Source organism: Alexandromys fortis, unplaced genomic scaffold (assembly GCF_014885135.2).
Source record: "Alexandromys fortis isolate MF-2015 unplaced genomic scaffold, M_Fortis_MF-2015_v1.1 scaffold_2_26212498_36691700, whole genome shotgun sequence".
Taxonomy (NCBI): Eukaryota; Metazoa; Chordata; class Mammalia; order Rodentia; family Cricetidae; genus Alexandromys; species Alexandromys fortis.
This window is the reverse complement of record NW_026067931.1, coordinates 1,440,140-1,460,989: the sequence shown is the minus strand read 5'-3', so window position 1 is coordinate 1,460,989 and position 20,850 is coordinate 1,440,140. Positions and strand designations below refer to the sequence as shown.

At 35.8% G+C, this 20,850-nt stretch overlaps 1 protein-coding gene across 5 annotated transcripts in view; it reads right to left on the bottom strand.

The window, feature by feature from the left end:
- Epha7 (EPH receptor A7) overlaps positions 1–20,850 on the bottom strand; it is a 152,506-nt gene that overhangs the window by 78,034 nt on the left and 53,622 nt on the right. For all 5 annotated transcript variants that reach the window (XM_050145458.1, XM_050145459.1, XM_050145460.1 and 2 more), the window contains exons 4-5: positions 16,145–16,300; positions 15,011–15,346 (exon numbers count right to left, since the gene is read on the bottom strand). In XM_050145458.1, the coding sequence (XP_050001415.1) occupies positions 15,011–15,346; positions 16,145–16,300 (492 nt within the window). The remainder of the gene's footprint in view (positions 1–15,010; positions 15,347–16,144; positions 16,301–20,850) is intronic.

The window sequence follows — 20,850 nt, the reverse complement described above, 5'->3', positions numbered from 1 at the left end:
AGAACAGAATGGAATAGCTTCACCCCAACAACAGGCCACCGACATGCTCAGGTTCATGAAAGCAAGCTCTTGCTTTGCATGATGTCCTCCAAACTTAACATTTTTGGCATGTACTTGAAGGATGTTCAGAGCAATAAAAACAGCATAAGAGCTGGGTGGTGGTGACACAGACCTTTAATCCCAGCCCTCAGTAGGCAGAGGCAGGCGGATCTCTGTGAGTTCGAGGCCAGCCAGGTCTAGTTCCAGGAAAAGCCCAAAGCTACAGGGTACCCTGTCACAAAAAAAGAAAAAGAAAGAAGGGAAGGAAAGAAGGAAGGAAGGAAGGAAGGAAGGAGCGGAGGGAGGGAGGGAGGGAGGGAGGGAGGGAGGGAGGGAGGGAGGGAGGAAGGAAGGAAGGAAGGAAGGAAGGAAGGAAGGAAGGGATATTTAAATCAGCTAACCTGTTCTTTGGTTTGCTATAGGAGGATAGGTTGCAAGTAGAAAAATATATGAGTGAAGTATAGATAATAATTTAAAGGGACTAATGTTTACATTTACTGCATTTGGTTGGAGTACAATCATTATAGTGACAATCTTCACAGAAAGTGTCTTTAGAATAGGAAAGTACAATTATCCTGTTTCAAATGCACTATTCAAAGACTCACTTCTCTCCCATGACAAATACAAACAATAGAGGATAATCTTCACAGAGAAGGTTGCTCATAAATGTCAAAGATTACCAGTGGTCAAAAGCAAGGTTCTAAGGACTGCACACCATTTTCCGAAGGTCAGAAACATAAGGTCACTCAGTAAGTGAATGTATTTCCACATTGATATAACAAGGCAGAAACAAGAGAATGGTTCTATTCTTTGGAATATATATTAGAAATGAGACCTATTTTTCTGTAAGTTTTTGACTAAATCTATTCACAAAAAATGGCTTTTCCAACTATAAAAGCAGTTTGGCTATTCTGTTGCATTGCATTTTTTAATATAAGTTGGAAGATAGAAAATCCGTTTCAAAGAGTCTCAGTTATTTTTAAAATGTTTTCAGGATTATATAAATATGTTCAGGAGGTTAGAGAATTCTCTCATAACGACCTGGTAAAAGAAAATATTCTCTTTTTTTATATCAAATAATAAGAGTATCACAGACTGACCTGCTGTTATTTTTAGCACTGATCTAAAAACTGAAGTTCTAAGTTGGAAGCAACTCAAAGAAAAGTAAATGTCATGGGATGGAAGTGAGAGCTGTAGGGGTGGGGCATAAATTAATAAATTCTGACCAGCAGGATGGCTCAGCAAGTAAGAACACTTAGGACCCAAGTCTGGTAGACCAAGCTCAATATCTGGAACTCACACAAAGTAGGAGGAGAGAACAGACTCACTGTATCAATAATAATAATAATAATAATAATAATAATAATAATAATAATAATATATTAATTATATAATCGCAATAAAAAATTAAAAACATAAATTGCCCGGTAACACTGGCTCTGTGTTTACTGTCCACAGGACTTTTGTCATACTATACTATCAGTTGTGTTATAAATAAGCCGTTCCCCTCTACAACTAGCTGCTCTCCACAAAAACACACAGCACAGAAGGAAAGGAGGGAGAGAGGGAACATGGGGAAGAAGAAAGAATGAGTGAAGCAGGGACTGACCGAATGAGAGGAACTGATCAAATAACAAGAAAGCAGAGGATGGGATCCAAGTATGTGATCATGTGGAAAAATCGTACAACAAGACAAGCCAGGGGAGTAAATAAAAAGACAGAGAAGATAATTTTCTATGTAAGGGGAGGGGTCTGAACACATTACCTTGGTTATGCCCTACAAAACCAAAGAACATATGGGAAGTCCCTTCGAAATGATCCTCTTTCCTAGTACACTGTATCTTCCTAATTCATAATCAACATTCTGAAAAGTGTAAGAAAGTTGCATGTAGGTAAATGGGCAAAGCCAAGGCACATTTTGATCAACAGATAAAGAGTTAAATTAAGTAGAAACTAACTGTATATATGAAATGAAAGAGGAGTGTTTCGGTTCCTTGTAAATTCAAATAGAACTAGGAAAATGAATATTCTTTTTATGAGAATCTGAGTTAAATCATCAAAATCCAACTCTCTCCAGACTAGCACTATAGCAACTAATAGTTCTCTTAGTCTGGCCATAAGTGGTATTTAAATTCAAATATGCATGTTTACAAATACATAAAAATTTTCAAGGATGTTAACTGTCTGAATATTCAGTAGGAATAAAAACAAAAACAAATCAGTTTGGACTGTGTTACTGTTTGATGGAGAGGGACAAAGAATAATTCTTTACAAATCTAAACAAGTTCAGATTATTGACCTGCAGAAAGTTTCACTTACATTCCAGTAAAATCATTATCACTAAATGTCATTTATCTATCATTCAAAATGCAATTAAAAATGAGTAGAAAGCTGTAAAAGTTGAGGACACTAAGAGAGACTTACATAGATCTAATCTACATGGGAAGTAGAAAAAGACAAGATCTCCTGAGTAAATTGGGAGCATGGAGACCTTGGGGGAGGTTTGAAAGAGGGAGGGGAGAAGCAGGGAGGGGAGCAGAGAAAAATGTAGAGCTCAATAAAAATCAATAAAAACTAAAAAAAAAAAGTTCCTGTATTCATCTGAGAAACTATATATAATACAAGCTATGGTGTGTACTATGAATTTCTAGAGAAAGAGATTAATTAACTTTATCTCAAATTACATAGCTATTAAAATGTATACACATATATGTATATTCACATGCAGTATCATAAAGACAACATCTGCCACACAACTTAATTGACAAGATCACTGAAAAAAATGCAGACTTAGAAACTTTAAAAATTATTAGAAAAACTACTTTATTCAGAAATAAAACCATTTTTGATAATCAGTGATATTAATAAGCCTCTATTATTTCCTGGAATTAAATGGACTATGAAAGTTTTGTTCAGCTAGCAGACAAATATTAGTATTACTTTCCAAGAATAGTTAATAGTTCATAATCCTTTAATAGTCCAGTTTGCTGAAAGTGTTATATATTAGATTAGCAAAGGCAACTTGAACCAAAAATAAAATTACAGCATTATTTTACTAATTTTAACAAGATTCTGCTTTGGTACAGGTACAGTTGTACCACAGCTTTCTAAAACTTCACCCTAGCATATCAGTGCTTACATAACACAACTGCTTATATAACATGGTGAGGTAGATTAAATCTAATTTGTCCAAGCTCAAAAATCAAGTGATTAACCTGAAACACATACTTGAGATTCTAAATCCAGTGACCAATTTGTCTGCCCTGTCTCTGTGTCCTACCTTTACTTGAATGCAGTACTACATAGAAACTGAATTTTCTGTAGAAATATAATATCAGCAAAGGATATCTATTGCCTCAATAATCAAAGTCATAGATGTTTTAGCAAGACAATCCATTGAAAATGTATGTCTAAAGGATTATATATTGGAAAAGAAGAAGAAAATCTCCTTGCTCTTGAAACATTCTTCTTTTTAATTTATTAAGTTTTTTTTTTCATTTTTACATATCAATCCCAGTTTCCACTCCCTTCTCCTGCTTCCTTCTCTTTCTTTCCTACCCCATTCCCTATCCATTCCATATAGAGGGTATGACTTCCCATGGGGAGTCAACAATGTCTAGCACATCAATTTGAGGCAGGATAAGCCCCTCCCCAATCTAAGCTGAGCAAGGTATCACTCCTTAGAGAATGGGCTCCAAAAAGTCAGTTCAAGCAGCAGGGCTAAATCCTAGTACCACTGCCATGGCCCTACAGACTTCCCATTCATACAACTGCCACCCACATTCAGAGGGCAAGTTTGGTCCTAGGCAGGTTTCCCTGTGGTTAATCTGGAGTCAGTGAGTTCCCAATAGCTCAGATAGCTGTATCAGCCGGTATTCCCTTCATGGTCTTGACCCCTTTGCTTATATTATCTCCCTCTCTTCAACTGGAATTTGGGAGCTCAGCCCAGTGCAAGAATCTGTGGACTCACTATAAAGAGTCTCTATTATTTAACTTTAATTCTGTTATCTCTAAATATCAATTAAATGTCCATAGTCTAATTCAATTGGTGTTCTAGGGAATAAAAACATTTGTTTGAGTATACACTTTCATGATTCAAAGGTTCCAAAACAGATCACCATAAGGAGACAAGTTAAAAATACAGAAACCTACAAAGACATTGTGCATTTACATCTGATTATTAGGAGACATGTGAGGTAAAAATACATTTTCATTAAAATGTTTAATACAAGCACTGTAGATGTGTATGTATTACTGAGAACATGTGAGTGCACATGCCTTCCTGAGACCTGAATGGAGGTGGGTGGTCCTTGGACTTCCCACAGGGCAGGGAACCCTGATTGCTCTTTGGGCTGAGGAGGGAGGGGGACTTAGTTGGGGGAGGGGGAGGGAAAGGGGAGGCGGCGGTGGGGAAGAGACAGAAATCTTTAATTAATTAATAAAGAAATAAATAAATTAAAAAAGAAATTCATAGTACTAAATCATCTAGAATTCAATTTCAACTGTAATTGATTCTGTTATATAGCTTGCAAATGATTATTAAAATCATATATAGTAAAAACAAATAATCAATGTTTTTGTCAAGAAATATTTGGGATGGCAAATATGCAATTAAAGTAAAGGAAAGATTTTTTTCCCTAAATGTCAAAAGCAGAGCAATGCTTGAATTAAGAAGAAATAAGATCTTTATAAAGAGATGTTAAATGTTTTAAGAATGTAAAATAATATGTTAAAATGTATTCAATTGTTTGACTTAGAATAGTCAGATTAAAATTATACATACAGGAAAAGATTAATAATAAAATTATATTTCTATGGTACAGGAACTTATAAATATAATCACACTCTCTGGTCTTGTGGAGATACCTAATCAGGACATTGTGAGAGAGGTTAGGGCTGGAGGCAGGTACACAGTCACTGAATGACTACAAGTTGTAATTGTACCTTACATGTAAACCTCAAATAATAGGAGGTCAACACACACAGTAAAGACAACAATGTAATTTTCAAGTTTTATATATGTTCACACCTGATTAAAGATTTTCACAATATGGAAAGTACACATTCTGTAGATAATTGTGTATATGACCAGAAAGGACCTTTCTTTTCCCCACTACCACCAATCTGTGTCTTCCGAGGTATTTTCCAGAGTGACACATAACCTTGTCAGTGCGTGATGATCACACAGCCTGCTCGTCCACACAGCAGACAATCAACCCTTTACAATCATGGCATGCATTTAGAGCACTTTTACAAGCTCAACCTATTTCCCTCCATGCTTTGATTTATTCCCAAGGAGTCTCCATGTTTCGGGAGTCTAGAAGTAAAATACTGCATAATTCCCAACTCTAAAACCCGTCAAGGTCTAAATATTTTTGGGCAAAAAGGGCAATTAAGTATTTCAGTGTTTCTGCATATATACACAAGTGAAATAAAATGGTAAAAATATCTTTGGTAGTATTCAGCGTGGGAATTCAGCAATTAAACTCCAAAGTTAGGCTGAAGGTCAAGTGCCTAAACTTAGAATAAGGAAAACTTTGGAAGATGGAGTCAGATAGTATAAAGTAGAAGGATAATTTCAAGTTTTTCTGATTTTGACTTATCTTCAACCCAACTGTTCACATTAATTCAGGAAAATCTAATTCTCAAATAAAATACCCACTGAAGTTTAGATGGCTATTACCCAACATCAGCAAAGGGACACAAGTGTTAGCTGTGTTTACTAACTTAGCATGTTTCCTCCCCTGATGAACTGACAAACAGTATGGGTACATCAGTGAGGGAGACTTGACCTCGTTTTAATCTTAATTTTAAGTATTGCAATAATCTAGAAGTTGTGGGTGTACATGTGTAATACAAAATATAATTTATTGCCAGTATCTATGAGAAAAAAAATTCAAGACATAGTTTTGGGATTTGGAGAGCCTCAAATCCCTTTCATGGGCTCCTTGGTGAAAAGACCCAAGATCCATTCAAGCACACATAATTCAGAAGGTCTGCCTGCCAGTGTAATAAAGGCCGAAATTGGATACTTGGTGAGATTAATTACCTAGATAGTGGTTGATAATGCAAGTCAAATGGGAATGTAATTAAAGTGCACCTTCCATGAAAATTATTCATTGCTGATGGATCAAGTGACAGATAAATCAAAAGGCATTTTAAAAAAGCCTACAGGTTAACTTGAGGCAGGTCCGTCCTCTTTTTAAAGCTCTGTAATTGCAGGTGTGCAATTCACTCTTACTGTTCTATCCCCATCAAGATACCGTAAGACAAAAGGGTAGATTGTAATGTAATCTATGCGAAACAGAAGCCAATGGGAAAACCATTAGGATCACGGTTACAAACAAAAGGTCAGTGAGACTGGAACCCGTTGGCTGGCAGCTTTCAGAAAGAGTGTCACTCTGTGCTCCTACTATAAAGGGACTTGCAAGCATAAAGAAAGGCAAGTGATGAATTAATAAGTTGACTACTCCCTAGGGTGCAATTCTTGCAGGTGAAAGGCATGCTGTGGCAATCAAACAGTTATAGATTAGATAAATCAAATGGCATAAAGACTGTTTTGCATCATTATTGTTAAATAAAGTCTTTCTAGATGTGCTATTAATTCTTTGCTTTCAATACATTTATTTACACCCTAAGAACAATAAAAAACAATGTTTTATAACAGAGGCAGGATAGTTTCAGCCACCCAGAGGGACATTAAATCTAATTTTAGTGTTGAATTCTGCTAGATATGTTTACTCTACACCTAAGAATAGATATACAAAACAAAGTGTCCAATTAAGTGATACTTATTGGAAAATATGGCTTTATATGCTACTCATTTGGCTGCTTGAAATAATAAATACAGCTTTCTGTTACTGACGTCTGTCAAGAGTGCACATAACACTCTTCTTGTCTTCAAGAACAAACTTGATCCTGCACAAGGAAGTAATTTGATAGATGGCACAATGCATTAAAAAACAGCTCATAAAAATAAATATATATTCAGTGTGGATGCCACGAAAAATGAAGAAATCCAATTACTATGGATTAACTTTTATGAACATGTAATTCTGTGACTTTTCTAAAATTTTATAATTTAAATTTTAATTTAGAAAATCTGAAATCAATGCACTCAAAAACCCATCCGTACCAAACATAAAAATGTTTCAAATTTCTAAAAAATAATGCAATCAAAATAGATTTGTACTGATTTATCGGAAATTTTAAAAAGTTAAATATAAATATTTAACTTAGCTCTAATGAAGATATATTCTAAGTTGTTTTAAATAAGAATAATTTTTTTTAGGGTTCTAGTTCCAAGAATAGGAACGTTTAGAAGCAAATAGACAATAGAGTATTTCAAAGTGGAGACAGAGGCAAAGAGCTTGTATCTGAGTTCTTAAGGCAAAAAGAAAAATAAGTCCTCAGAAACACCTGTCTATAGCCTATAGCTCTCCATCCCTAAAGGTTATGGATTAGAGTTGAAATAGACTCCGCAAACACCCAATGCATTTTGTCAGAGGACAGTGTTTTTCATGTCCTCTAAGGGCCCTAATTAGTAACTTAATCCTCCAATACAAAGTCAACTGCTCCTGCTTTGGCAGATTAGCTGAAGTTTGTCTAGAAAACAGACAGAAGAGTCAGAAAGATAAAATAATTACAATCCACTCACCCATTTCCACCTTAGGTTTAAAAAAAGAATGAAGCTTTAGAAGAGTCAGGCAGCAGTTTAAAGGAAGTCGACATCTTTTCTGACATAACAGGATTTAGTACAGCAGGTGTACATTACAAATCTTATTAATACCCTAAAGTTGTTGAAATATATTCGTGGAGTTCTGATTGTTTATAGAAATTTTAAAAATAAAAAAAAATTGACTAAGTGAGAAAATGAAATTTGTGCAGTATTAACAAATGTTAAAAATAGTAGGAATAATTTTCAAACATTTCTGGTGTGTGTATGTGTGTGTGTTTTCATGAATTTCAATCACAGCAAGCATCAGTACATATTAGTATACAGATATGTCACCCAGCCTATCACTATCACACAAACATGCATCCAGCCAGATCCTGACACGTTTAAAAACAGGTGAGCATCTTTTATGGGGCACAATCTATGATATACGGAAAAGAGGAGAAACAGAAGGTAAAAAACAGCCACACTACATAACAAGCTATATTAATGTCCATAGTGATATATGTATAGTTATAGATCAAGTCCCTCTATAAGATGTATATTGATTTTATAGCATTCCACATTAAGAATAGTAACATATTACCGGACATATAGTGATAGATGGATTAATGATAGATGATAGATAGATAGATAGATAGATAGATAGATAGATAGATAGATAGATAGATAGATAGAAAGAAAGATAGATATATAGATACATAGATATACATAGATAGAGATAGATAGTTTTTAATAGAATTAACATGTCTCCTTTTTATGACCTCTATTTGTGATATTATGAGGTTCTCAACAATAAAATTTATGTGAGGCTAAATTTGGGTTGTTGGTGATGTCAGGCATGTAAGGAAATAGAACGAAATGTCAAAACGAGGAGAAAACAAGGTTATGATAATGCATTAGAAAAGAACAACAGCAGCCATTTCTTTCCAAACACAACTCAGACTCATTTTCCGTCTCAGTCCTTAGCAGTTTGATAAATGTTGTATGAAATCAGCATAAAAAGCAATCTATTACAATTCAGTTCAGCCAACACCAAGGATGTCTGCTGCCTGTGCCACAGTGCATTTGTTTCTGACCATGGAAATAGGATTATGATGTTTTCTACCTCAAGTTTCCCAGCAGAACTGCTTTTCATAGCTCCAAATATGTTCAGATTCAATGGATTTCCTTCTGTCTTCATTCAGATGACTGCATAAGATATTTGAATCTATCAGTACCCAGCTGGAAAGCATCCCTTATGTCATTGCTGTGATAACCTTGCTGTGGGACTCAGAAGCCACTCCGTCTACCTTTTCATCATGTGGTGATATTATTCTACTAGCTCCTAACATTGGCAGTTCTAAAAGCATTTTTTGTCGTGTATATATTGCTGTTGCTGTTTATATTCATGTTGCTACAATAAGTTATATATGGTATAGTCTGACACATCTAGAATTAATAGCTGTGACTAAAAATATTAAAAACACTTTATAATATACTGGTGGAAATGGCTAAACCACTGTTTGCTTTTTTATCACATATAATTGTTTTTATGGATGCTATACGATGCTCAATGTTCTGAATCCTTCTATATGTTGAACATAATGACCGAATATTATCAAAACTTGAGATGCTAATTATCTGATGTCAAAATACAATGGATCATTAAGAACTGCATGTTTAAACCTATGGTAATTGTTTTTCACACACTTCTCTCTGTGGTCCTTCTCTGAGACAGGACAAGTATGCACGGGTCTATATGTGCGTCTCTGTCACATATTTTGTCACAGAGCATTCATCATCTGTCCTCTGTGTCCCAGATTAATTTTGTTAGGATAGAGCAATTATCTCTCCCTTTCTGATTGACCTCTTTGTAAATGAAGTACAGGGAAGTTGGATAATATTTCAGGGACCTTTCACCTCTTAATTGATTCTGCCCATTGCCTCTAAAAGAACAAAGTCATAAAAAAAAAACAGATTTAAACAAGTTAAGAGCAGCCTATTGCAGTTATAACTGACAGATCTGAGAAGAAAGATCTTGATAGTGTTCTCTCCTTTACCCTATTACTTGGATCAGTTGGTTAGAACTGTTAATGATCCTCCTGAATCAATGTCTTTTCTAGGTAGCTCTAATTTACTGCATTGGTGGATAAGTACAGATGTTTTCTGGATAGCTCTGCATCATTCCACCAGATTGCTTGTCTGAATTGTATTTGCTTCAATTCATCACCAACAAAGCAAGGAATAAAATAATCAACATTTACTCTCTCTTTCAGTAGACAGGTACTGAAATGGAACAACTAAGTGCTTTTCAATATAAAGAGCATCTCCTCCTACTCTCAAGGTGATGCCACTATGTAGGTTCAGGAACTCAAGTGGTTTGAATGAGTGGGATGGGCAGTATATAGGAATTGGGGCTGGAGAGAACCGTGTGCTACTAATACAGGGGTCTACGTGTTTATTATTGTTATCATTACCTGTTCACACACACACATGCGCACACACACACATTCTTATACAAACAACTTATGAAGCCCTCTTTTCTGGCCTTTCATGGCCTGAAATTACATCTGCCTCTATAACGCTGTCATTTAATCACAGAAATGGCTTGATAATTGACTCCACTAGAACAGATTAATGACTCCCATACCAAAGCAATCTGTACACTGGATAGTAACCACTGAGATAACTGGTTAAGATTAACCAAGAGTACATTCCAGATAAATTCATATTAGAAACCTTCTGTACATTTGAATTACTAACATATTAATAAATATTATATTTTTATTACTTTTAGCTGTTTAGTGTCTCCGGAAACAGATAACAAATTCAACAGATATCTACCAAAGATTATATAATATGCACTTGTTTTTGTACATCATCTTCGGTCCCTAAGTGAACATGGGGTTTGTACTTTTTCTACTTAAAAAAAGAACAAGTGGACACATTTTAGTGAAACCTACTTTCTAGTTCACAATTACAGAAGTTCTTTAAAATTTAAAAGTGCAATAATTATTCCTTTCTAAATATTGTTTAAGAGGAAGCATTTAAGTTGGCTAAGGCCTGGGCTCAATAAAATTACAGCAGCAAAATGAAAGACCTTCTATTAAGGGTAGTACATCATCTAAGAATTACTCTACATAATACTACCATTATGGACTGCTCACGGGTAATAATCCAGTATTTATTTAAAAGAAAGGGCTTAAATTTAGTAAGTTACATATTTAATTCTCTGAAATATAGTTATAAAAATTGTTTCACAAGAATATTATATACAGCACTTACTTTTAATCACGTGCAAATTGCTAGATGAAAATTGCCAAGAATATGACAAACTTTTTCAAGCTTGAAAACTGGAACAAAAATTCATAACTAATTTCTACAGAGTTTCCTGCCACCATCACGTCACAGGCTCCATATCTCCTTAGAAAGGAACTTGTCTTGTGTATGGAAAACTAAGCATAACTGCTGGTTATTTTGGCTTTTCCTAAGGCTCCTCTCTAAACAGGTTCAGACATTTTAGAGAAGGAAAATCACAAATGGTATAAATATCTGTACCCCTCAGTTTGCTCAGGACACAAAGGGGCAGATGCCTTATTTAGCCTCACGTTGACAGAAAGCAAATATTCTCTTCTCACATCATGTGGTGAAGACCATTATTTCAAAGAAGAAAACTTGGATTAGTCAGCATGGTCTGCTAGAACATACCATAGCCTTACCTGAAGTCATTTTCCTATAGTTCTGGAGACTGGGGTCCCTGAAACAAAGCCCAACAGGGTTCAGCTTTGTTATGCTTCATTTCCTGGCTTAGAGATCACTGCTTTCCATAGATGTGCTCATGCACACATATTTTAATAAAATTAACACTTCCACTACATGATGTTTTAATTTTTTTTTGTATTCGTAGCTTTTTATATCTAGTGGTGAACTAATGATATCTTAGGGAGACTGCTGAATGTAATCTTACTTTACATAATCAGTAAATGTTCTAGAACAAGAGGATATTTATTCTTAATAGCATATTCCTTCAACTACAAACCAAGGTTAGAGATTTCCAAGAAATATAAAAATACACCAACTTAAATGGAAATAATTTATTATATAGATTAGACGTGTAATTTGATTTGTATCCACTTTAAGTCATTGGAAAAAGATGATTAAAAATATTATAGTTGAATCACATTAATTCACGTGAATATAGCTATTTCTGAGAATTGAAGAAAATGACTTGTGCTAGTATCTTTTTAGTATAGTTTTGCTTATGCATATTGTTATATCATATGACTTCACCAATATATTTTATTTGTGACATAAATGTCACAAATCAAACTAAAGGGACACTGAAATAAATCTTACACTGAGAAATCAATTCTGGGCATTGAAAATATAAAATGAATTAAACTAAATTATGGAATTATATTTTTCCTTAAGGAAAGGGAATAAAATGGCAATCATAGATATCACTATATTTATGAAAGTTATCTCTCAAAGTTATTCTGTCATGACATTATTAGATCCCCTTTCTTTCAATAGTTCTTACCTTATCTAACCTGAGAATACCCATTTATTGGATTATGCAGCTAAACGATTTAAGAGAAGGCTTTGATATAATTATATGCACACTTTTGAAAAGTCTGTGGTAGTCAATATAGTTACTTGCAATAATCTGGGTCAAATAATTTCCTAGTGCTTCTTTAAAAGCCATAGTCTTAAATTCAATGCTTTACTTATAAAATTTCACAAATTTGCTCAAATGTTTAATGATATGATACAGGAGTGCTATAAAACCCATGTATCCTTATACAATAAAACTTAGAATAAAGGAAAGAAAAGAGACTAAGCTATCAGTGATAAGTGATATTAGGATATATGAACCATACTGATTGATGTCCAGGTACATTCTTGTGGCTTCAGGAAATATCTGCTTCATACTTAGAGAACTGTTAAAGGCAATCTAACTGGAATTACTAAAGAGTCAGGGAGACATAGCAGGACGTGGACATCTTGTCTCAACAAATGAAGCTTCCAATCCTTGGATTAGGTCACACAGACTAGAGTTGTTAGCCAAAAGGGTCCCACTGGAGTCTCAAACAACCCAGGCTCTCGTCAAGACTACAGGCTGTTCTCCACAATCTGACAGCAAGGCTACATTGCTGAAGACAATACCTATACAACTTATAAAACATGAAAAAGTCAAGCCGGTGCCCCCTGTGTGCGCTAACTGGTGGTTCTCTGATTCTAATGTCTTACATTGGGCTCTTTTACATGTCCTTGCTAGTTTTCTTCAATTCTAACATGATAGATTTTTAGAGATTATTTTATCTTATTATATTTTATTTCATTATTTTCTCTTAGAAGCCTGATCTGGATGGGAGGGGAAGTAAAGAGAACTTGGAGGAGTGGATGGAAGAAAACCTGTAATCAGGATATAGCCTGTGAGGGAAAAAAAAATCTATTTTCAATAAAAACGGGGACAGGAGAAACCACAATTAGTAGGCAAGATGTGTTGTGGAGGGTGAACAAAATTAACAGTTAACAACTTCCTTTCTCCCCAAACCCAGCTATCCTCACTGCATCAGGTCTTGTTTTCAACAATGAGGCTCTCACTAGCCCTTCAGGGAAATCTTCACTAAACTAGCCCAGAACATTGTCTTTCTCTAAACAGAGCCTGAACTTTGCTCCCTTATTTTTTTTAATATGACTTAATTTTAGGTAATGGATGGTGTGATGTGGTGGTCACAGTCCCCTTGGTAAAGGACAAAAGAAATTATTTTACCAGCTGCTGAGACAGCTGCCAAGAAACAGAACTTACTTCTCTCCTCCATCAGAAGTTTTTTTCTGTCTGCAAAATGATACCATATTCCTTCTAGGTGAAACTTACAGTCAATATCTGGGAAACACCGGAGTGTAAAATCATTTCAAAAAAGGATAACACGGAAGTTCATTAAGTGGAGACTGTTCCCTGGAGACTGAATAAGATTCCAACAAGAAGACTACATCACAGCTCAATTTTCCCTTCGCCCACTTTTGTTTGTTTCTCTCTTCCCTGGTTGCCTAATCTCAACTCCACCCTGAATCAAGTTCTGCACATCAAACCCCATCTTCCTGATTGCTTCTTAGTGAGACCAGGTGGAGAAACAACATATTTCCTCTTCAAGGAGTTTCAGTTTTATCTTAACTCCTTCGCAGTGCTTCCCAGAACACAACAGCAGTCCACTGATCATATTTTAAACACACACACGTGCGCGCACGCACACACACACAATGTACGTACAAATATTACTCAGCACAAGTCCATATGCAGTTGTCATTATATAGACATAATTTAAACAGACAACACGGTGTTAAAATTAACAGAGAAAGGAGGGCTAGACCAGACGTTTAGTTAGAAGGGTGACTGGTTTCAGACAGTCAGCCAAAGACCACAAGGACCTTCCTATAAGCCTATTGCAATGCTCACAAAACTCCATCATCTAATGCAGGCCACTTTTAGGACTGGTGATAACCTAACCCTTGGCTACATCCACTAAATATCGACTGCACAACATCTTTCAACAGCCTCTGCTGAGAAAAGCTGCAATTTCTGAAACCTTTTCCAGTAATAAGATTTTTCTGGTGGTTTCAGAAATGTCTAACTTTTCAAGCCGACTTCATTACACACTTTTCAGAACATATTAACTGCAACAAAAACTAAGGAAGGCATTTCAAATATCAGTAAAAAAAAATAATGAAAGCTAACATGAGACTAAGCTACAAGTTCACAATTTTCTTTTGAAATACTTGTTAAATTTGTTAAGTTTGTGTTACAAAATCATAAAGAGTCACAGGATCCCACCCACATACAGTGATAACATTTAAATACCCTAATGCAAATCAAAAAAGGGAAATTTTCAGATATTACAAGAATCATATTGTATACGGTAAAAATTTAGCCAGAAAATATACGATGGTACAACAACACCATTCATTATTTTTAACCGTCATGTAGATTATAATCCTAAGCATAAACCACATTGAAAAAGAACACATACTATTCACTATTTTGGCCAGTAATTTCTTGTTCCTCTTTTAGAACTTTCAACAAAACAGTTCAAAGTACAGCACTTTAATCTGGCTTAAAATGCTTCTGACAGGACTATGGACATATTAAAAAGAATAAATGTCAGTTAACAGGTAATAGAAGAAATAAATAAAAGCTAAATCAATAATCTGGCAAAATGAATTCCCGTGTAGTGATGTTAACAACCACTCAAGCAGAACCACTAACTAATGCAGCCCCGCGTTGCGAACTCAGTAAAGACACACAGCACCTACCTGCTTGACCAGTGGTGACGCTAACAGCTGCAAAGAGCCTCTGCGATCGGCTTAAGTCAGAAACTCCATTCACAGCTTCGACTTCGAAAGTGTAATTTGCATGGGCAAGCAGATCCATGACAGTGACATAGTTATCCTCCAATCCCGTCTGCTGGGGCATGTATCCAATGTTACTTCCACATGGAACACATTCGCCTTGTTCCCAACTGCACCGCTTACACAATATTCTGTAGGTGACATCATTTCTTCCCCCGTTGTCTGCCGGAGGACTCCATTCCAGACTTACAGTGGTTTGATTGATGTTGAAAATAAGGTTCTGTGGTGCAGAGGGAGGCCCTTTGGAAGCCAAAAATAAATAAATAAGCAGGGAAATGGAGAGGTAAAATGTATACAAACAAAATGAACAATGGTGTTTATATAGGATTAATTGAATAAAATGGAAAAGCCAGAAGAATGGCTACCATGATGTCTTTCACATAAACAAAGCACTGTCTTCACTAGAGAAGCTATAACACTTGGCAAGAGGCTTTGTGTATTTTCCACTCAGTGTTGAACAAGAACAGGATACCAACTGCCTATCTACTTTTGCTACAGTCATTCACAATGTTTCTCCTAGGCAATTAAAACAGCATGCCCAAGGTAAAGCGTTGTGTGATTGTGTAGCTTTCCTTTGAACCATATAAAAGTAAACACACTAATTTCATTCACAATACGCTGGAGAGTGACTGAGAGCAATGAGTGAGACTGTTTCTACTTGGACCTCTCAAACATTAATTGAAGCAACAATATGTAAGATTGGCTCTTGTTTATCATTGGGATTGTAGTTCAGAAAAGACTATTGTTTAGTCACATTTCATATACTCTACAGCCAATAATTTGCAATATTTTCTAAGGGCTACCACATATAAAAGAGTCATTATTAAATGACTCTTGGTTTCAAGAGGTGAAGTGATATTAATGAAAAACATTACTTCTTAACTGAAACTGCTTATGGAAAAGCTTACAAATATGAAAAACTAAATGTTTCAAACTTAAAGCCTGCCTTGGTTTTTTAATTGATCAACCAGTGGATGTTACAGACGAGTGGAAAGAAAGTAAATGCCATTTTTTTTTCTTTTTCTGGTTTCAACTTACTCGTGCATGCGACATAGGGAGGGTCCGAAGGAGCTCTGTAGTACCCATCTTCACATTCGCATCTCGAGGAGCCTTCCCGGTCAGAGAAACTGTGGGTGGGACAACGGGAACACTGAAGATCTTGGGAGGAAGATTTGTAGAACCTGCGGCCACAGGCTGGATGGGAAGCAAGTGATGAGAGAAAGTGAGCAGAACTAGGCCAGGACTGTTTCATCTCAGAACACTGTCAAAAAGAAAACCAAGATATTGGATTTCTTTTGTGAAGCCTTCCATGAGCAAATACGTGTTTTAATATATCCCACCCGCTCGACCTCACACTAGATTTTAACACAAAATGATACAAACAAACTATACCGAAGAGTTGCTCCTGCAGCTGGGCTCAGAGCCGGGTTAGCACACCGACGAGCAGGGTGACTAATTCAAGTAAAACCAAAGGACGTTTCCATCAGCACTGGAACTGAAGAGCAGCAATAATGACAGAGAAACTTTCCTCTGCATATGGATGAAATGTCTTGCCCCACATTTCCAGGGATTACAAACTTTAAGTTGAAAACATGCAATTATACAGCAGGCTCGCCTCTGAGATACAAATGGTTTTGGTACAAGAAATACTTCAATTCTAACAGCACGGGAGGACTCATCACCAGGGAGAAGGGAGCTGTGACCTGGAGGTGGCTGGTGGTCCTGAGAAGAGGAGAACTGATCATCAGGGAGAAGGGAGATGAGACCTGGAGTAAATGGTGGTCCTGTTTCTCCTCTGCTACTATGGGTTTCGTCCCCAAGAAGCCAGCAACTGGGCCGGGCAAAGAGCAGAGAACCACAGAAGCTAGGACTTGTGCAGCACTTAATAATCTTGAGTATCTCATGTTTATCTCCAATTAAAATGTTGCACGTTGAAATTTTTATTATTTCTGCAATGTTGTTAATGTGTGTATTCTACATTAAATATATTAAACAGACTCAATTCATATTCTTTGTATTTACTAAAATAATACCTAAGTACTTTATGCTTTATGGAAAAAGAATAGCTATATCTCTAAAGAAGAGTTGGTGGATATTTTAAATAAACATATTTTAAACTATTAATCTTTTTGCTTTTGGTATCTTAAAACAGGGTCTCTGTGTAGTTTTTACTATCCTATACTATCTAATAATCCACTATGTAGACCAGGCAGGCCCTGAGTTCACAGGTATCAGTCTGCCTCTGTCTCCCAAATGCTGGGATTAAAGGTGTGTGCCACCAAACCCAGCTCTTAAATTTACCTCTTATTTAAAGGTTTAGCTTGTTCTCCTTGTGTGCAAATCAGAAAATTAAATAAAGTTCATTTTCTGGGTAGCAGAAAGTGAGAACCATCATACTGGGGTGTCATAACCTTCAGATATGTTGCCATTCTGGTTATTTTTCTGGGCAGTTTTGAAATTTTTAAAAGTATATTATTTGGATTTCAAGAAATCAACACTGTTTACAAGATAGGTAAATATTATAACATGAATTTATAAATTTATAGATGCACTATATTTCGACAGAGAGATAACCAGAAACAGCACAATCTCATTGCAAATTAAGATCCCCCACAATCTGCTCCACTAAATTGTTTTTTTTTCCAGTACAGACAAGTGGAAAACAGGAACAGTTACATTAGACAAAGACATACAATGCATCCTAACACATTCTCAGTAGCAATTACTACACAGAAAACTCCTCCAATATAAAACTATAGCAAAATTAACAACCCATACAGATCTGATCGTGCCCTATTGAAGGATGTTAACTGGTAAGAGTCTAGCATAAACTTCACACACACACACACACACACACACTCCTGCACGTGCACACACAAACACACAAATTGTTCCTTGGTAAATGACCACTGTATCTTGCTTCATGTTCTATCTGTATACAAAGATCAAAGCTGACATGGGAGAAAACAGAGCAGGCACTGCTTCATTTTGCACCTTGAAACACTGCCTTTTAGAAATGTCAGAAAGAGAGTTCTTGACAATGTATTGTCATTTATTTATTTTTAACAGAGAGTAGTGGGAAGAGAAAGAACTATGGGAGTCTATGGTGACACTATGATTTGACATTTAGCAGATGCAGGCTTTCTGGTAGCAACCTGAGGCTAACTAGTGGAATCTCTAAGAATTTTTCTCCCATTTTTTTTAATAAAGGGAAACCCCTAAAAACCCCAAATTAGAAAGTGAATTTCTTCATGAACATTCATGATGTTGAGAATGTATCTATAATAATCTAACGTTAAGAAATTTAAAAGTCTTATTGCTCATCTTTCAAATTTCATTACATTCTATTTCCCTTTTGACAGATGGGGAAACAGATTTGAGGGAAAAGTAACCTGAATTCTTCAAATAATTCCTCTTCCCTGAGTTAAAACTGGATTTAGAACACAGGTCTGCACACAAAAACCCGTATGTTGCTCACCACAAGAGTCTCATTTTAGTCCTGCCTCTCAAGGCTCTTAGTTATTCTAAGTAATTTTCAATCAATCTTTATTATCTTGTTTTTAATATACCACTACTAAATTACCGCCATTGTTTTAGTTTGGAAGTCTATGGGCCAATACACCAAAACACTTTTATGAGAATAATAAAATGATGATCGCAACTTTCCTATGAATTCTGGCACTACACAATTATGAAATGCATACATGGCTATAATTAAATAGAGGCAATACTGGAAAAGTGTTTATAATTATTTTCCTTGGAAGTAATGTTTGGTTCTGTGCAGGTAATACTGGAAATGATAAGTTTTGATAAGTGAGTTCATTTACGCTCAAAGGAAACTATCAATTTAGAGTCATTTAAAATAAGTTCAAAACCTTATTTTAAGGGTATTAAAAAGAAAAGCAAGAGCACGTGAGGGCAGGACCTGAATCTATTGGGAAAACAGAGAGCAAGTAGGTGGGAAAACCTTGGGAAGGAAGCAACAGACAGTCTTAAAATTAGAAACTCAGATAAGATATCTATGTAAAAGAGCTAAAGTCAAATACCAATGAGATAAACTTATAAAGTAGTCTATTCTAGAATACACGTGAAAGAGAATTCAGTCTCCTGACTACAGAAAACATCTGCACAGGAACTCTGACCACTTTTCTCTCTACAACAGCATGTAGTTTTCTAAGATGCACTAGGAAGGCGTGAGGGATACACATTGCAAGTGCACATGGTCTTACAGAAGAAAACATCCTAGGAACTGTGAACCAACCATTTAAACACTTTTCTTCCCTCGCTGTACTGCAAGTCGCTTACGGAACTAGAACTCAAAGCAAACTTGAGTGAATGTGGTATGCATTATTATAACTTGTTATGCCATATTTGCATGCTATCCCTGGGAGGCCTCCTCTTTTCTGAAGGGAAACAGAAGAGGAGGACTGGATCTGGGGAAAGGGGAGGTGATGAGGAAGGATGGGAAGAGGGAAGAGAGGGGAAACTGCAGTTGGATGCAACCCATGAGAGAAGAATAAATTTTTTAAAAAATGAACATACTAATTTAATGTTCTGCCTTTTTAAACCTTTGCTTTTTATAATTGAACATGGGTTTAAATGTAGCATAGTGTGGCACTCATGAAGAATGAGGTTATGTATAAAATATTGTTTCAAATATTTAATTGTCTTTCTAAGAATAAACTCTCACCTAGTTTAATGGTAGTTTTCTGTGTTAACACAAAGTCCTGAACTTGATTCTTTTGACTGATTTTTTGTCATCTTGGACCTTTAATAACTAAATAAGTTTTCTACCCTAACTCATGCTAAAGTAAGTTTTGCTTGTTTTGTCTGTCCTGTAATCAGAAAACCAGACTCAAGAAAGAGTCTAGGAAAGTTCCATATACTAGACTATAAACATTTCCCATTACAATATAGCTACAAAATTTTATGGTAGCATACAATAAGATCTTTTGTTTGCTGCCATGAAATAACTAAATTTTATTATTCATTTTAGTTTAATGACAATATACCCTTCTATATAGTAAATTTTATACAAATAATTTTTCAACTTAAATTCCTTAGCAAAGTTAAAAAGCAATCCAGTTACTTACCTATAAAATAATTACATAAGAAAAAAAATAACGCACTTAACTTCCAAACACAAAAAATTTTTAAAGTTGATTCCAAATCTTTGTATTCAGTTGTGAGTCTACATTCCTACTAATCACATTACCACAGTTGCCTTCTCTGGATTCCAGGTGTTAGAGCAATGAGGGCCCTGGCCTCTGAGTTGATTTCTGTCTCATGCAGTCAGCAGAACAATCGTAGCTCTGTTTTAAAGAATGTGTGCTCTAAATGAACATTCCTTAAGTCCACAAAAAAAAAAGAAAGAAAGAAAGAAAAAGAAAACACCAAGCATTGTTCACTCTGCTCCAGGCTAAGTAGTAAGGTAAAATGGCTCTCTCCCATCCACGCTAGTGTTCAAATATAAGGATGGGCTTGCTTCTTTTAGTTTGTGACCTATGGGGGCAAACCTAGAGAAAGTTTACCTAATTATTTAGCAGGTAAACAAGGCTGGAACACTGACAATACCAATGGACATGTTAAAGTGGAAGGTGGGACATTCCATGGTGTCCCATCCATAGACAAAAGAACCCCCAGGAGCTAAGGACTGCTGGAGTAGGAAAGTCAGCGTTTTCTAGGGATGAGCACCTTTACTGGTAGTCCAAAGCAGAGTGGTCAGTCTTGAAACACACCGCCAC